The sequence below is a fragment of the Oncorhynchus keta genome, chromosome 3, assembly GCF_023373465.1.
Source record: "Oncorhynchus keta strain PuntledgeMale-10-30-2019 chromosome 3, Oket_V2, whole genome shotgun sequence".
Taxonomy (NCBI): Eukaryota; Metazoa; Chordata; class Actinopteri; order Salmoniformes; family Salmonidae; genus Oncorhynchus; species Oncorhynchus keta.
Window position 1 is genome coordinate 10,009,013 of NC_068423.1, and position 18,649 is coordinate 10,027,661.

Below are 18,649 nucleotides of genomic sequence, written 5' to 3' on the forward strand. Positions count from 1 at the left end.
TCGCCCTGCACACACCGGGTCCATTGTCAGCACATCTGTCCATTGAAGTGATGTAATGGTCTGGTACTAGGAGGGAAGAGGCGTACAGACACCATGGCATTGAGAATAGACGGGCGTGACAGAGTGCGCTAGCATCACCTTTTCAGTGGAATAACAACCTTATATCAACATGGTAAGAGCAATGCTGTTAGTGTTTTTTGTGTGCTGAGGCATTTTGTTAACAGGATATGCACTTTACTATAGTATATGATGTATTTACTACTATTTATTATTTTCACAATGACCGTAGTAGTGGCATGCTTTGCCATTCTGATATGTGTTTGTTGTGGTAGATAACTGTCAGGCTCATACTCCTACTGGGTATCGTGGGTGTCACCTCAGCCAATGAAGGTATGTTTTGGTTGGTAGGCTATGGAATATAGGGAAAAAAATGTACAATTATTTATTTGCGTAACTATTTTTGGTAAAATCCCAAATGGTCAGTCCTTTAGCTCATATGTGTGCATACCTCAAGTAAAAAAAATCCCTATTAACTCATGTTTTTACATTTTGCACATCTTTGAGGAAGTCATATTCAGATTGCTCTCATGCCACACTGTTTTATATTGTTGTGACGGCAGTACAACATCTAGTGACCGTCAAGTGGTTTGGACCTCTTGGTTTAACGATTTAAAGTGCTGGGCTGACAGTCACAGGAACCCGGGTTCAAGTCCCATTCAGACTACACCATTAATGTGCTACAATACTGTTGTCATCTTCTCCAGTAACTGCTCTAATAGACAGTTGATGTTGTTTGTGGTGGTGTTTACAGTTGGCCTGGGCGGAAAGGTGCTGGTCTTCCCGTATGAGACGGACTTCAGCTTCGTGGCGCTCATCCCCCAAAAGGAGATGGGCCTGCGGGCGTTCACGCTGTGCATGCGCGTGGCCACCGAGCTGGAGGGCGAGCGGCAGATCATCCTGTTCGCCTACCGCACGCCCGACTACGACGAGCTTAACGTGTGGCGCGAGAAAGACGGCCGCATCGCCTTCTACCTGAGTGGCGACGGCGCCTTCTTCCACCTGCCGCCCATCACCACATTCAGAACGAGTCTCTGCCTCACCTGGGAGTCCCGTACCGGGCTGGCCGCCTTCTGGGTGGACGGCCGCCGCAGCACCTACCAGGTGTACAAGCCGGGCCATACCATCCGGCCCAAGGGGACCGTTCTCCTTGGGCAAGACCCGGACAAACACCTGGGAGACCTGGAGGCAGTGCAGAGCTTTGTGGGGGAAGTGACCGACCTCAACATGTGGGACTATGTGCTGCCCAGAAGCCAGATCCAAGCCCTGCATTACGAACATAAGATCACCAAAGGAAACATCTTTGACTGGGCCACCATCGAGTACCAGCTGAACGGGAATGTGATGGTGGTGGATGATGACTGACTCGGAGTGGAGTCGCGAGCAAACGCGGATGTGACCCGTTTGTGTGTCTGTGCTGGCCTGCTACTGACCTTTTTTCATTAGTTTGGTCTTCTCGATCTAGTCACTTGCATGCCTTATGTAGTCAATTAACTATGTTCACTCACAAAATACCAGTTGTTCATAAGAAAAGATGGACATTTTGTGATGTTTAAAAAGTCTATGCAGAAATGTCAAACCCAGTTGATTCCAAAAGGTCCTTTCTTTTTATAACTAACTATTTAGGATAGATACGATATTTCCACTCACCTAATGCATAGACGGTGAGATTAACCATATTTTATTAGCATTCCAACAGTTTTTATGTTAATTCATGAAGCAAGATGTGAAAATGTGGTATACACTTGTCTCGTGGCTGGTGAGCACTATTTTCAAAGGAATGTACCAGATTTAACCACAAGGTGGCAGTATATGCTTGTTTCTTTAATCAGTGAGCTCCAAATAATACATTTTATGATAATGCGAGTTGTTATTTAACTAGGCAAGTCAGTTAAAAACAGATTCTTATTTACAATGACGGCCGACACCGGCCGAACACGAACAACTTTGTGCGCCGCCTCCCAATCACGGCCGGTTGTGATACAGCCTGGATTCGAACCAGGGTGCCTGTAGTGACGCCTCTAGCACGGAGATGCTGTGCCTTAGACCGCTGCACCACTCGGGAGCCCAAATGGTGTGACATTCCTGTGCTCAAGATTTCAATTGCTTTTGTTCCCGCTAATGGCTAAATTGAAACTGTTTACATTCGACCTGCAACGTTAAAATCATTGATTTTATTCCTGAAAGTGAACCATGTTACCACTATTTTGACAATTGTTTATGGAAAACAGGATGAGTGAAAGGTGAATGAAAGCTGAAAGAGAAGGATGATTCATTATTTCTATACTTGATCATTTAACTGCGCTTTCGGACAAACTGCGATTTTGATGTTTAAAAGCTATTGCCATAATGTTGCCTTTGGTTATCACACTCCCTCTCATAAATGTTCAATGTTTAAACTGATGTAAGAATGCTTTTGGGGTCTGAAATCAGATCTTGGCATGTGCATAACTAAAAGTGTGTGTTTATTAAAGAGAAAATAGTTCTTTGAACTTTTTGAGCATCCACTTTTGTATTCTTCCTACAATTGCTGGTGAGACCTTCACAAGGTAAAGTAGTGGTGGTATAGTGTGCCATTGTTTCATTGTTCTAAAATGAAATGGCCATTTGTCCACGTGTAATAACCTATGTTGGGAATGATGTTTTGCACTTTAAAAGAAACAACACCACATGAACAGTATAGACATTTGTTCACTGAGCAAATAATGAAGTGTAGGCTGCAGTCCTGATAATATTGACCCTTGAAAGAACCCACTGGGCACAGACGTCAATTCAACGTATATTCCATGTTGGTTCAACGTAATTTCATTGAAAAGACGTTGATTCAACCAGTGTGTGCCCTGTGGGGAAGCATGTCTCAAGGATCTGTGCTGACTTAGTAGCAGCTATGTGCTGTAGTTAGTAGTTTTCCTGTTCTTCTGTGGCACTATGAACCCGTTCTCTCTTCCCCCTCCATCTTGACCTCCTTGGAGAGGAAGGAGGAGTTTCCAGTGAACATACAGCCTCTGCCCCCCAGAGGGTGGGAAAGTGCGGCGTTCCGAGTTTGTGTGTGTTTATTCGAACCCAATCCCCCCCGTCGGCTCTCAGCAGCAGCAGCAGCTAAATAAGGAGGGGAGGGCGAATGAGTTCTGACTGCGGGTCAGCAGCCAAATGTTCCACCTTCTTGAATGTTGCAATGCATCAATCGCGCTGCCCACTCACTGTGTAGTAACACCTTTGTGGACCATCTGCCCAGGCAGGCTCCTCGGCCCTCTGGTTTCAACCACACATCTCTGTTTCTCCTCTCCTCCTTTCTCTCCTCTCGCATCCATGCCCAAGAGGAGTGCTAGCTGCCTTCCAGCCTAGACGCACACACGCACGCACACACAACCCCCCCCATCACACTACACCCCCAACCCATACACACCATATCACCATATCCTCTTAACTTTTACTTATGGTTGATTAACTTTCAAGTTAAGTCAAGTTTTTGAACTTTTTGAGATCGGATGAACTATGAATGAACTATGAATACATCCCATATTGCAGGAGACTAGAGATTAGTGAGTAGGAATATTTTGGAATAATTCTGAACAATTCATTATATTGGCCTATTTTATACTGAAGTGAAGCTTTATGGCAGCAGTCATTGAGCCTATTTGGAACATCTCAAAAGTCAAATTTGTGTGTTCTTGCTCGGCAGTATATTTAATATTTTCCATAATAAGAATAAACTTTATTGACAAAAACACCATTGGGAACCCTTTATACAAGATCAACTATCAGCATATTTGTTTCAACCATTATTTTATAGGATTATATACAACCTGGTCTCAGTTTTAGTACCATATTGATGTTTTGAACCACTGAATTTGTAAACAATTTCTGAACATTTTACCTTTAAAGTTACAACACCTAAACATTTATTGTAGCGTCCTTTTCACCTCTTTATGGTCATCTAGTGAAACAGTAAGCCTATAACTACTTACTCGCTGTCCTTCGAATGGGGGTCTTTTGCGTGTGTTGTACAACTGAGCAAACAGTTGCGGGGCGCCTTGTCCCTGCTCGCCGAGACGGAAGGAGCCAGCAGCCGCGGCCTGTGAGATCTGCATAATCGCCCATGGTTGGGCCATCCGAGGCGCAGCTCGCTGCTCGTCCCTGCGTGTGTGAGCTGGTGAAATGTCTTCCACGCGAGAGGACATAGACGGCGTAAGGGAGGCCCGCGTGAGCCGTTGGGGAAGACAGAAGGAGGCCCGTTCTGGATTCCTTCGAGCAACTCCAAATAGATTTCCAGGCAAAACATATTTGCATACGCAAGACAGTGCTACGAGCTATCTGGGTGAGCTCTGGCACGTGTCCATTGAACAGATGGATATTTTTTTAAAGAGCTTTCTTGCAGAAATGTTCATACCATTAAAATGTGGATGTTTATCCAGCTTTTGTCAGATTCATAACACAGAATGTAATCCTAAATCTGATCCTTTATGAATCCGGTTATTACCTTGTATTAGTGAATTGTTGACACAAAGATTTGATATCCTAGTAAGAAAGAGCACTTGAATATTGTTTAAAAATAACAGAAACAAAAATGAAAAACATGGAGACTTAAGATTAACCCAACAAAAGTCACATTTTGTATTCGGTTTTAGGTTACAACCATATCTTCTGTAAAACTCCATATGAAACGCTCTACAGTTATTCATGAACTATCTTTAGTTGATATATACACTACATTCATTTAAAAAATGGATTTAACCTTTCGTTTAATGTACATGATCAAAAGTATGTGGACACCTGCTCGTCAAACAACTCATTCCAAAATCATGGGCATTAATATGAAGTTGGTCCTGCTTTTCCTGCTATAACAGCCTCCACAATTCTGGCAAGGCTTTCCACTAGATGTTGGAACATTGCTGCGAGGACTTGCTTCCATTCAGCCACAAGATCATTAGTGAGGTCAGGGCACTGATGTTGGGCGATTAGGCCTGGCTCGCAGTCAGCGTCCAAATTCATCCCAATGGTGTCCGATGGGGTTGAGGTCAGGGCTCTGTGCAGGCCAGTCAAGTTCTTCCACACCAATCTCCACAAACTATTTCTGTATGGACCTCACTTTGTGGATGGGGGCATTGTCATGCTGAAACAGGAAAGGGCCTTCCCCAAACTGTTGCCACAAAGTTGGAAGCGCATAATCGTCTAGAATGTCATTGTATGCGGTAGAGTTAAGATTTCCCTTCACTGGAACTAAGGGGCCTAGCCCAAAACATGAAAAACAGCCCCAAACCATTATTCCTCCTCTACCGAGCTTTACACTACTCCAGCACTTACTTGGCATTGTTCGTGTTGATTTTAGGCTTGTGTGCGGCCATGGAAAGTCATTTAATGAAGCTCCCGACGAACAGTTCTTGCGCTGACGTTGCTTCCAGAAGCAGTTTGGAACTCGGGAGTACAGTTGCAACCGAGGACAGACGATTTTTACACGCAACACACTTTAGTACTTGGCAGTGCCGCTCTGTGAGCGTGTGTGGTCTACCACTTTGTGGCTGAGCCGTTGTTTCTCCTAGACGGTTTGACTTCATAGCAGGACAGAAATTTGATGAACTGACTTGTTGGAAAGGTGCATCCTATGACACTGCCATGTTGAAAGTCACTGAGCCCTTCAGTAAGGCCAAACTACTGCCAATGTTTGTCTATAGAGATTGCATGGCGGTGTGCTCGATTTTATACTCCTGTCAACAATGGGTGTGGCTAAAATAGCCAAATCCACTAATTTGAAGGGGTGTCCACATACTTTTGTATATATAGTGTACATGTATTTCACACTGATCAGTCCAGAAATCTCTACAAGTACACATCAACTAGCTATCTAGCGTGTCTCTCTATTGTGATTCTTGTCTTCAGCATGACAAATTCACAATTACTTGAAATACTGTATGTGTCAGTAAAATTATACAGTACTTCACGTTTACAAGAAGCTTTCATAATCATCTGGGTGCATTATATTTTGTCTGGGGTAATATTTCAGAGAGTAGAGGCTTAAGCTTGAGAACAGAACTATGTCGGGTAATTATCATAGATTATAATAAAAGCATTACAAATGGACATATTGGTCAGAGAATAGTGTTGAGTAAGGTCTCTCTCTACCTCCCTCTCTCTCTCTCCTCGAGAGATGGAGGTTATAATGTCCCCAGTATGCTTGCTCTTCCTTCCCCTCTGGGCTGTATGAAAAATTCACCAGGCCTCCCCATTAGAGTCAGTTTGAATCAGAGAGCACTTCTATGGTCTCCCTCCTGACACGTTCGCCACTCCGCGACTTAGTAACGCAAATGTTACGTTTTAAATACACACACACACAAAAAAAATCACTGCCTTTCTGGAATGTCTGACTCTCCCCGACGGTGTCAGGGTAGTGGTGTCATATAGTGTCTCCTAACTCCCTCCACACACTTGCATGCACTACGGACATACGCACGCACACATGAACACACTTACGCACTTGTTAAAACCAGAGGCGTTGTACCCTTTTCCATCCAGCCTTTTCACACTTCTTGTGTGAATCCTGACCTTCAGTTGAATGTGTGAGGGAGAGAGAGAGTGGGTAAGTGCTGTCTGGTGGAAGACCTTCAGGACTGCTAGGAATGGTACCCCCCCCCCCTCCAAACCTTTGCATTATACAGTGTTTCCCGAATGTGCACCTCTTTGGGTCCCCGGGACCAGGATTGGGAGACATTTCTTTAGATACTGATTCTGGACTCTGAGGATTTTTGGAGAGGTTGTGTCTAAGCAGTCGATATGGTTTTTAATAAGTTATCGCAATAATCACAATCCTTTTTAGAGTAGGCCTAAAGGCCGTTATAGACTCCCAAAATGATGTCTGTGCAGCTGTTTCAAAACAGACAAGAATTGAAGGTTGGCATTCGTGAACGCACCTCTATGTGAGCTTAAGTCTACATTTTATATCTCAGAAATGGAATACCATACACTGTAGTTGGAGGAAACATGGGAAAGTTATGCTGCTTTGAAAATGGATAAACTTGTAAAACCACTTAGGAGAAGAAGCCCTTGAAAGATTTTCCTGAGATTTTCACACTTACATCGTTTATACCCTCTTAAGCCTTAGCCACCCATTATCTCAGCCAATCATAGCAAGCCAGGAAGGATCCAGTCATTCTCCCTATATAGCTCAGTGCTTTCTCCTTTGCTAAACAAGGCTCATCATTTAACATTTGTATTCATATTTACAGATCACATACAAGTTCTTATTACGGCTTAGGAAAGTTCAAATGTTCAAGAAGGCATTTCCGTTTTCTTTTTCCAAATGGCCCTACTGTAAAGTAGGAACTAGAGCCATATGCCCCACTTCCTGAATGTAGTCACATTTATATATATTTATATATTTTACTTTAAAAGTCAAGTATACATATAATGCAAGTTTTACTTTTCATTAAAATAAAAAAGTTAACTGACCATATATATTTATTGGGGAGATTTATAGTTAATCAAGCATCTTTTACTTAGACACTGCATTGTCCCACTACTAGAAGGGTAGTTATCTCATCTAAACCAAGGTGTGTTCAGTATTTTCCTCCCATCTCCATCTCCACTGCAGTTAGATGGACTGAGGGAAAAGCAGCAATGCGGCTCTGTGGTCGACTGCATTGTGTGGGGCTTTTAGCAGTGAATTCCTCTCTGTCGCCCCTGGGCTGGCCTCCCTCTCATGTGAACATATGAGGCGTGCCAGGGCGCGTGGCACTGGGAGCAAGGCCAGGGTCCCTCATTAAATATTACAGCCCTCTAAATGGATGGAGATTAGCCTCTGTGGGAATGTTAGGGGCTTAATATGCCCCCCGGCCAGAGAGAGGGGCTCCGACTCCACTCTGCTCCATCCTTAGGAGGAGAGGAGAGTGCACACTCGCTGTGTCTGTGGGGTGTGGACATGAAGGGGAGAGGGGGGTGTAAATGCATGTAATGGGGAGTAGTTTAGGGGGGAAAGGGTTGGCAATGGTTTCAGGGGCTCGGTATAGGTTAGAGATGATATGACAGCTCAGAGGCACTGTCTTCTTGCAGTCTCTATACTATGTCTATAGTACATCACCACTTCTTACATGGAGGGAAGCCTAGTAGTCCTAAAACTTAGTCTAAATTAACTCTCAAAATCATCTCTAGACAGTCTTAAAAGTCCTGTCCTCTCCAACACATCCCTAAATTCCAGTGTCATTCCCAGGAGGACTTGAATATGACTTTCGCTATTAAATCGTTTTTTACTTCCCCAAACAGTTACACTCCAAGACAAAATGGCTTTAGCAGAATTGTAGATGCCTAGACTTAAACAGTTATACCAACATCCCTGTTTTCTGATCATCACCTCAGTTGGCATTTAGGGATAGATTCAATCCGGACCTCGGAAGATCTAGCGTGATATAGCGTGATTGAAATGTAAAGCTCATTTCCGATTGAGCCGACACGGGCTGTGTTTACCATGAACGTAGTCTCCGCAAACGCAGGAACGTTGCCTTTACATTTCAATCGAGCTATAGCGTAGATCTTATGCAGTCCGGATTGAATCTGAACCGAAATTGGACTGCAACCCAAACACCTGGGTTGCCTTACAGGTTATAAAGTTAGGAGATGGTCTATCAATGGATTAACACACATAATGATTGACTCAGTGGGTGAATCAACGTGAGGAAAGCATCTCTCCAAGGCACGTTAAGCAAATGACTGTACCTCTTAATTGCATACTGTTTTCTATGCCCTGTTATGTCAGCTCGACATTCTTATTGAATTATTGACGAGTTGGTTTTGTAGTTCGCCAGGCCTGAAATGCTTTTACAGATGCGCGCATGTATGTGTGTGTGTGTGTGTGTGTGTGTGTGTGTGTGTGTGTGTGTGTGTGTGTGTGTGTGTGTGTGTGTGTGTTTTGAGGTCTTTGCATGAAAACCACAGAGTGAATTATTTATTACCACACATAGCCTTTGAAAATGGAAAAATAGGATCTCAGTATTTCCTTGTACACCCATTGAATTTGAGTGTCATTAACAACGTTTTTTTTTTTTCGGAAAATCAACTCTAATGTACTTTAATGTAGTTTAATCAGCACATTATCCACAATATATCCTGACAATATTATTTTACAAACATTTGGATTGTATGTTTACTCTCTGTTTATTTCGCTGCCAATAAAATGCATTCACATCCACTCCTTCCTATTAGGATAATGGATTTACACACACACACACACACACACACACACACACACACACACACACACACACACACACACACACACACACACACACACACACACACACACACACACACACACACACACACACACACACACACACACACACAGAAAAAACATAAAAACACACGCATTCCTAAAGGTTATTAGATTTACAAACACACACAAACACCACGTGGGCACAGATCCACAAAGAAAAAGAATGCACAGACATAAGAGCATAAGAGCATGCACACACACATAAGTGCACGCGCACACACACACACACACACACACACACACACACACACACACACACACACACACACACACACACACACACACACACACACACACACACACACACACACACACACACACACACACACACACAATCAACACACACAAAAACACACAACCACTCTATGCCAGTGGGTAGGGACTAGCCTGAAAGATTGAAAGCAATTAAAACTATCATCTGCAGTGGCTGTGGGCAGGCCCGTGGCTGCGAGGGGGGAGCTGCCACTGTGCATCAACCTCTCCGTCTCAGCAAACGCACAGCGACAGAAAGGAGCGCAGAGGAGGCCCTCTCTCCGAAACTGAGACGCATCGTTAGAGTCGTACACAAACTCAACACATAGTAGCACCTCGGTGCTCCAGCAACCCTCCAGTAATGTCTGCTACAGCCCACACACCGCTAGGTTTCCGTTCAAATTGAACACGTCCTATAGCTTAAGCAGCCCCTGAAGACACAGCAGTCAGAACACTAGTTAACACACCAGTAGCGCTTCCTTGAATTATGTCACGCAACAAGAGCCACACTCAACATAATGGCAATGTTCCTTTGCTCTGCGGTAGTCATATTTGCCCTCACTGTGGCAACACTGTACTGACACAATGACAACATAGATTTTCCAATTAGCTCTGTGCTGGGACTTTCACGTTGTCCCTTAACTCCCGTAAAACCAAGCCCTCAAGTGTGACTGTAAGGGCCAAGTGAAAGAAATGGAATATGCTTGTACCTCAAAGAGCATGGCATGTCGAGGGCAGCTTTCAGGCCCTTGGAGGTGAAATGGTTGAGCTAACATGTTTTCATGATGGTACTGTATATTTACCAGCAACGGGGACACTAGTAGGCCTGTATACACAATAAAAGTAAGAAAAATGTATTTTGTATTATCTGCTCCATGCATAAGTCTAAAAGGTCACTTGGTATGAGCATGTACTGTGCACACAAAGAGAAACACACAACAACATGCACACAAGCACACACAGAACCAATCTGTCCAACCCGAGTTGATGGAAATGACTCCAAGCTGTTCACCCGAACTTTGAGCTTTTTACCTGGGTTTAGATCCCCAGGAAATGGTGGCTGTCTGACTTAGTCTGTCTGGACCTCTAACAAGTCTCCTCAGGACAAGTCCACCCCTACATCATCAGCCACTGGAACTCTCTCTCTCTCCTCCATCTCTGTCTCTCTCCACCGATCGGCCCAGCCTGTCACTCTCGCTTAGAGTCGACATTAGCACTGGTGGTTTCCCTCTTCCTGGCTCGTCTTTTTTCTCTCTCCCTTGTGCGTTTGAATACATATCCCCGTCCCTCTTTAATTTGACAGGGCCCTGTTTTGTCAGGCTGACAGGCCGATAGCAGGACACTAATAGGCCGCAGAGACCACCAGCAAAGCACCAGCCAGGGCAGCCCCTGCGGTGCCAGGCCAGATCACCCTCCACATCTCTCGGGGCGATGCGGGCATGGAGAGGGGGGTCGAACGGGACAGAGGGCCAGTCGAGCTGGTTAACCCCGTCACACTGGTCATAGCAGACTGGGCCAGACTGGGCCAGATTCCCATACAGACACCCGTCAATGAGCCTCTCCAAACAGTGGGGTGAAAAGAGCAGCCAGTGGGGGATAGGGGGAGGGGGGTCTGATGACTGGTGACTGGGACTGCCACTCAGAGCCAAGGCCTTAGCCATCATCAGAGATATTAGGCTTGATGCGGAGAGGGGGAGAAGGGGGTTAGTCTATTAGTCCCACTGTTTGTTTGGTGATGGAACCAGGGTGGAGCAGCTGGGAAGGGGCTGATGTGCTTGTGGAGGGGGTGGTGGTGTGTGTCAGCCCCTCTAGGCTGCTTGTCTGCCTGACTGTGACCTGCTAGACTTTTATAAGAGTTAATTGGTAGGTGGGGGGAGCTTGGCTGTTTTGGTCTGGACAGGTACCCCAGATTAAGACAGTGGGTATTGTTTCCTTTGACAGTGCTAGTTTATTGTTAGATGACTTGAGGTCATTAAGACAAAAGCATCCCAGTCAAATGTGGGTGCGCTCATGAAATGCTGAAATTCTCATAAAACGCTCTCAAAATGTGGATGACCCTATCATGAGGTTTCACGAGTTTGAGGACCAGACTTTGAAATGGATTTTGAATATTTATTGGGGAAATTGAATGGATGTGAGAAAGGATTCAGTGGAGGGGAATGAGAATGGACCGGATAAAATCAAGGGCTGCAGATGAAGGATCCAGGGGCTGGACTTGGTTCGGGTTGACGTCATCGTCAGGCCGTGGTAGTTAAGCTGCTGTGGTGATGGCAATCCCCCCAGGAGATCCTTGGAAGAACCGAAGATAGACTATAGTCTCTCTGAAATAAAAGATCCCAGAAATGTTCCATGCGCACAAAAAAATATTATTTTGCTCAAATTTTGTACATCCCTTTTAGTGAGCATTTCTCCTTTGCCAAGATAATCCATCCATTTCAACTGACCTGAGCCCTAGGACCATGCCCCAGGACTACCTGACATGATGACTCCTTGCTGTCCCCAGTCCACCTGGCCATGCTGCTGCTCCAGTTTCAACTGTTCTGCCTTACTATTATTTGACCATGCTGGTCATTTATGAACATTTGAACATCTTGGCCATCACCTCATGTTACAGCATGATAATGCACAGCTTCATGTCACAAGGATCTGTACACAATTGCTCGATGCTGAAAGTGTCCCATTTATTTCATGGTCTGCATACTCAGACATGTCACCCATAGAGCATGTTTGGGATGCTCTGGATCAACGTGTACAACAGCGTTTTCCAGTTCCCACAAAAATCCAGCAACTTCACACAGCCATTGAAGAGGAGCGGGACAACAAGCCACAATCAACAGCCCGATCAACTCTATGTGAAGGAGATGTCACACTGCATGAGGCAAATGGCAGTCACACCAGATACTGACTGGTATGTGACCAAAAGATGCGTATCTGTATTCCCAGTCATGTGAAGGCCATAGATCTGTGCCAAACAAATGTATTTCAATTGACTGATTTCCGTATAGGAACTGTAACTCAATAAAACCTTTGAAAATTGTTGCATTTATAGTTTTGCAAAGTGTAGTTGAGACGCAACTTGATAAGACCTGTAACACACATTAACATGCACTGCAGAACAAAGATTATTGTTAGTTTGGTCAAGTTTAAGTAGGGTGGCAGTGGAGATTAAGGAGTGTGAGCACAGGTGTGGAGGCTGATTAGCAATGAGTTGAAGCTGATGCTTGTTGAGCTGCGTTCAAGGCAACTAGTTAAAGTGTTGAAAACAGGCATGGAGGCTGATTTGGAAATTAGTAGTAGCTGTAGCTTGTTGAGTTGCTAGGGAGCTGCATTCAATGCAACTAGTTAAAGTGGTTGCATTAAAGTCTGGTCCCATCTCCTGAATTGTTGTTAATTCTTAGAGCGACTGCCCAGAAAAGCAACTATTCCCTCTATGTGGCATCGCTATGAGTCATGAACATGTATTCTAGTGTCAAAATTGACTACAAAGTGTAAATAGGATCATTTTTGTCATAAAGTCAGTCTCAACTAAAACGGAGTGTGGTACCTCAGTGCGTCACAACAAGTAAATGAAGCTTGGGTTTTGATTACAATTATGTCAACAAATCATGCCCCCTTTTGCCAAGCACCACATCCCACTTCGCTTCCCTTCATTGAGGGAGTTCGATTTATCAGGCCTGGGTGCCCTGTTTGGCTAGTTTTGCTTGCATTTGTTTTAGAACCGGGCTGCCGACCGAGCGAGAGCCAGGTGTCCCGTTCGAAGCCCACGGCGAAGTCGGCTCAAAACAAAAGTGACGTAATTAGCGCGTGGAGTAATGAGTATGATTCTTAGTTTTTTACATGCAAAAGTGATTGCTTTTAATAAAAACGTTTTATTTGCCTTCCCCATGAAAACTAGTTTGAAAATTCAAACATATATTTTATGGAAAAGATATGTATGTTTATGGACCGTTTTTTCCCAATCACGTCACAGGCCATAGATAGGTGCCCCGCGGCTCAGCATAATCGAATTCGCCCACTAAATGGGGCTACGGTGTGCAACGACCAGTGGTGGTGAGTATAACAAGAGATACTGCAATATAATGACCTCTCTGGTATAATTTAGCTAACAACGTTAGGCGACGTTATTGCTGGTTCACTTTCGTAATGGGTCACCAAGCGACCCATGGGAACTCCTTCACGCGATGTGATTGAGATGCTTAATATCAAAAGATGTTTACAGTCACGCCATACATACACTGTACCCACGTGACCTGTCACAATAAAAGGCGGCGTGACATAGTCATTTCTTCACTCTCACGTTTGTGTTTTACATTATGAGATTGCTATTAATCCCCTTCGGATTACATTATTTTTACGATTCTCCAACGATTCGGGGAGGTGCAATGAGTAGTTATCCTAGGTGCAGGTTCACCACAGGGTGACTGACCACAGACGCTTCCCTGTAGGGATGGGGAGCAGTCTTGAACCAGTCAGGGTTCCATGGTGTATGGTCAACACTATGGACAACAGCCCACGTCAAAGTACTTAGAGCTCAAGGCATTTCACCTTGCACTCCGGCAAGTCCTCCGAGTACTGAGAAGACCTAACTCTGAATGGAGTGCGGTGGTTGAATGGGATGATGCTGATGATGCTTATGACAGACTTAAAAATATATATTTTTAATTGTATTTATTTTATTATGAACACAACAAATACAAACATTTTTTTTAAAAATATACAAACAAGTACATAAACCTAACAGACAGGGGTATTACATATCAAGATTCAAGACACCTACACCACCCGATGTCACAGGAAGGCCATAAAGATCATCAAGGACAACAACCACCCGAGCCACTGCCTGTTCACCCCGCTATCATCCAGAAGGCGAGATCAGTACAGGTGCATCAAAGCTGGGACAGAGAGACTGAAAAACAGCTTCTATCTCAAGGCCATCAGACTGTTAAACTGCCACCACTAACATTGAGTGGCTGCTGCCAACACACTGACACAACTCCAGCCACTTTAATCAAATCAAATCAAATCAAATTTATTTATATAGCCCTTCGTACATCAGCTGATATCTCAAAGTGCTGTACAGAAACCCAGCCTAAAACCCCAAACAGCAAACAATGCAGGTGTAAAAGCACGTAATAATGGGAATTGATGGGAATTAATGTAAAATATATCACTAGCCACTTTAAACAATGCTACTTCATATAATGTTTACATACCCTACATTATTTATCTCATATGTATATGTATATACTGTACTCTATATCATCTACTGCATCTTTATGTAATACATGTATCACTAGCCACTTTAAACTATGCCACTTTGTTTACATACTCATCTCATATGTATATACTGTACTCGATACCATCTACTGCATCTTGCCTATGCCGCTCTGTACCATCACTCATTCATATATCTTCATGTACATATTCTTTTTCCCTTTACACTTGTGTGTATAAGGGAGTAGTTTTGGAATTGTTAGTTAGATTACTCGTTGGTTATTACTGCATTGTCGGAACTAGAAGCACAAGCATTTCGCTACACTCGCATTAACATCTGCTAATTATGTGTATGTGACAAATAAAATTTAATTTAATTTTCAATTTGTTAAATACTTTTATGGTGTGTATTGCTTTGTTGTTTTTACATTTACTGATCACTTCAAAATAATATTTAAATTCTATCTTAAATCATGTGAAAAGGGCTTTGTTCTCTGCCCACTTCATTTTATGGACAACGAATATTCCATGAAAGATAAACAAATGAACAAGGAAAGTTAAATCAGGGTCCATATCATTTTATTCAAAATAAAACAATATCAGAGTCTTTCAAATTAACATTTTTATGACAGATTAGGAGCACTCTGATGATGATGATGATGCTATGTACCACAGCTCTTGCATCGTCCAAGTGCCCAGCCTGCCGGTCGGCCATAAAATATCCTTGTTTTAGCAGCGAGCTAGCTACCTCAATACAATTTAGGTCGTAGCTCATAAAAGTTTGTGTATTGTCTAAATATAGCTGGTTATGTAACGTTATCATTTGATAATGCTAGCAGGGCAGGCTAGCTAACGTTATCTAGCTAGCTATCTAACGTTAGCCTACGACTTGAATTTGCACGTTAGTTCGTAGCTCATACAAGTGTATTATGTATTGACTAGGGCAAAACTAAATAATGGATGCAGCTAACTCATGTCGGAGTCTGACTAATACAGTGAACTAGGAGCAATAAACCGTAACGGCGTCACCGGACTGAATCTACTCCAATCTGAAGCGACAGTCAATCGACATCTGTAAAGCATAGCATTTGAGTTTCCACTAGTTACCACAGCCACAAATACATATCGTAAAAATAAAAAATAGCTTTTTGGTGTTAATTTAATGTTAGGGTTAAGCGTAAGGTTAGCAGTGTTGTTGAGGTTATGGTTAGGTTTTAAATCACATTTTTAGAAGATCAATTTTAGAAATAGGCGGTCTTTGTGGCTGGTGTAACTAGTGACGACCTACAATTAGATTGACACTGCCCTGATGACACAGAAGGCTTCATCATGTGTTATGTGAAAAGTTATTTGGGTGGTAAATTGCTTTATCAAAAAGCTTAGTCCTTTCTTTATAACAAAATTACATTTACCACTTGGCTGTCTATTGTATCACCCTGTCACAGGCCCTCCCAGCTGCAGTTGTTCAAGAGATATCCAGTTTGCAGCAGAACATGCAATATTGAGAAGACCCTCAGCATCAGGCAGACATGCCCTCACTGTGAGCACTCCTATGAATGGCACAGGGAGGACACTTGAATCAGGTTGGTGACATTTGACCTGTGGAACCTGCCTGATCGCTGCCTTTACCATTTTATTTCACTTCACATATCATGGTATCATAAGTCAAATAGAGAGGTGAATGTAGCGATCAGGTTGGCTCCCCCGATGCTAATCAGTGCTCTTTGTGTGTGACCGACCAGTATCTTTGATTGGCCAGGAGCTGATCTACGCTGATATGACCATCAATGGGACGCTGGCAAAGACCTTACCTCCAGCCTCACCTCTTGCCTGCTCACCAACGGTCGTCAATGGAGAGAACAGACTTAGGTAGGTTTAGTCTGACCTGTTGAAACTTCAACATAGTACTGTATATGTTTGTTTGTCAGATATCACCTATCCGAACTGCCATTGGTAATAGGAACACTGACGATGTGTGTATGTGTTGACAGATGAGTCTATGGAGCCAGGACATGGAGACTTGTAAGATGATGTCCTGACCAGCAGACAGGCTTGATATTGATGTCTTTAAATGGAGAGAGACCTGGCACTCAACATAACATTTTTACTAGACACATCTTTCACTTGTATTGTCTTTTTAAAATGATTTAATTGAATGGTATCAGTCAATATGGGGAAGAAGAAACCCTGTGTATTCTGGACAAGGATCAGGGAAGTCCTGTTGTATACGAGACACCACACAGGAAGGTATGTCCACTCTGACATGTTTGCCAAAGTAGCCCCATTACCACCAAAGAATATGCAGATGGACACAATATCTGCAGTACTAGTCAAAAGTTTTGACACACCTACTAATTCAAGTGTTTTTCTTTATTTTTAGTATTTTCTACATTGTAGAATAGTAGTGAAGATGTCAAAACTATGAAATAACACGTATGGAATCATGTAGTAAACAAAAAAGTGTTAAACAAATCCAAATATATTTTAGATTCTTAAAATATAGCCGCCCTTCGCATTGATGACAGCTTTGCACACTCTTGGCATTCTCTCAAGCAGCTTCACCTGGAATCTTTCCCAAAAGTCTTTAAGGAGTTCCCACGTATGCTAAGCACTTGTTGACTGGTCTAATGTCCATTGCTCGTGTTTCTTAGCCTAAGCAAGTTTCTTCTTATTGGAGTCCTTTAGTAGTGGTTACTTTGCAGCAATTCGACTAAGAAGGACTGATTCATGCAGTTTCCTCTGAACAGTTGATGTTGAGATGTGTTTGTTACTTGAACTCTGTGAAGCATTTATTTGGGCTGCAATTTCTGAGGCTGGTAACTCTAATGAACTTGTCCTCTACAGCAGAGGTAACTTTCCTGTGGCGGTCCTCATGAAAGCCAGTTTCATCATATCGCTTGATTGTTTTTAAAATTAAATGAAATCAAACTTTATTTGTCACATGCGCTGAATACAACAAGTGTAGACTTTACCATGAAATGCTTACTTACAAGCCTTTAACCAACAGTGCAGTACAAGAAGAGTTAAGAAATATATTTACCAAATAGACTAAAATAAAAAGTAATTATAAAAAGTAACACAGTAACGAGGCTATATACAGGGGGCACCGGTACCGAGTCAGTGTGCGGAGGTACAGGTTAGTTGAGGTAATTTGTACATGTAGGTGGGGGTGAAGTGACTATGCCTAGATAATAAACAGCGAGTAGCAGCAGTGTACAAAAGTGAGGAGGGGGGGTCAATGTAAATTGTCTGGTGGCAATTTTATTTATTGTTCAGTAATCTTACGGCTTGGGGATAGAAGCTATTGAGGAGCCTTTTGGTCCTAGACTTGCCGCTCCAGTATTGCTTGCCGTGCGGTAGCAGAGAAAACGGTCTATAATTTGGGTGGCTGGAGTCTCTGACAATTTTATGGGCTTTCCTCTGACACAGCCTATTGTATATGTCCTGGATGGCAGGGAGTTTTTCCCCAGTGATGTACTGGGCCATTCGCACTACCCTCTGTAGTGCCTTACGGTCAGATGTGGATGTCCAGGTGAGAAAGAGGAGTGCGATTGAGATTCTGTCATCTGTGGATCTGTTGGGGCGGTATGCGAATTGGTGTGGGTCTTGGGTGTTTGTTGATGAGGATGCTGTTGATGTGAGCCATGACCAGCCTTTCAAAGCACTTCGTGGCTACCGACGTGAGTGCCATGGGGCGGTAATCATTTAGGCAGGTTACCTTCGCTTCCTTGGTAGCATCTCTATTCTGCCGGGGCATGGAAAATCCTGCTTGCTCTATATTGGCCGTATCGTCGTTCAGCTACATCTCGGTGAAACATAAGATGTTACAGTTTTTTATGTCCCGTTGGTAGGATAATCTTAATCGTA

At 43.3% G+C, this 18,649-nt stretch overlaps 1 protein-coding gene and 1 long non-coding RNA gene across 3 annotated transcripts; both read left to right on the forward strand.

Moving 5' to 3' along the window:
* The first annotated feature begins 36 nt into the window (after positions 1–36).
* On the forward strand, positions 37–2,560 carry LOC118365840 (pentraxin fusion protein-like). The gene is made up of 3 exons (XM_035748161.2): positions 37–172; positions 333–390; positions 812–2,560. The coding sequence occupies exons 1-3, from the start codon at positions 170–172 to the stop codon at positions 1,420–1,422; spliced, it is 672 nt and encodes a 223-aa protein (XP_035604054.1). The 5' UTR covers positions 37–169; the 3' UTR covers positions 1,423–2,560.
* Positions 2,561–13,585: 11,025 nt separating this feature from the next.
* LOC118369123 (uncharacterized) lies at positions 13,586–17,984 on the forward strand. 2 transcript variants are annotated; one of them, XR_008087618.1, is made up of 4 exons: positions 13,586–13,618; positions 16,228–16,365; positions 16,525–16,651; positions 16,774–17,984. It is a non-coding gene; the product is annotated as an uncharacterized LOC118369123 (long non-coding RNA). The 2 variants fall into 2 exon arrangements; XR_004822507.2 differs by having other exon boundaries at positions 16,542–16,651.
* The last annotated feature ends 665 nt before the right edge of the window (positions 17,985–18,649 follow it).

Coding starts and splice junctions, on each gene's coding strand:
- LOC118365840 (XM_035748161.2), top strand. Junction 391..811: donor TGTCACCTCAGCCAATGAAG/GTATGTTTTGGT, acceptor TGGTGTTTACAG/TTGGCCTGGGCGGAAAGGTG.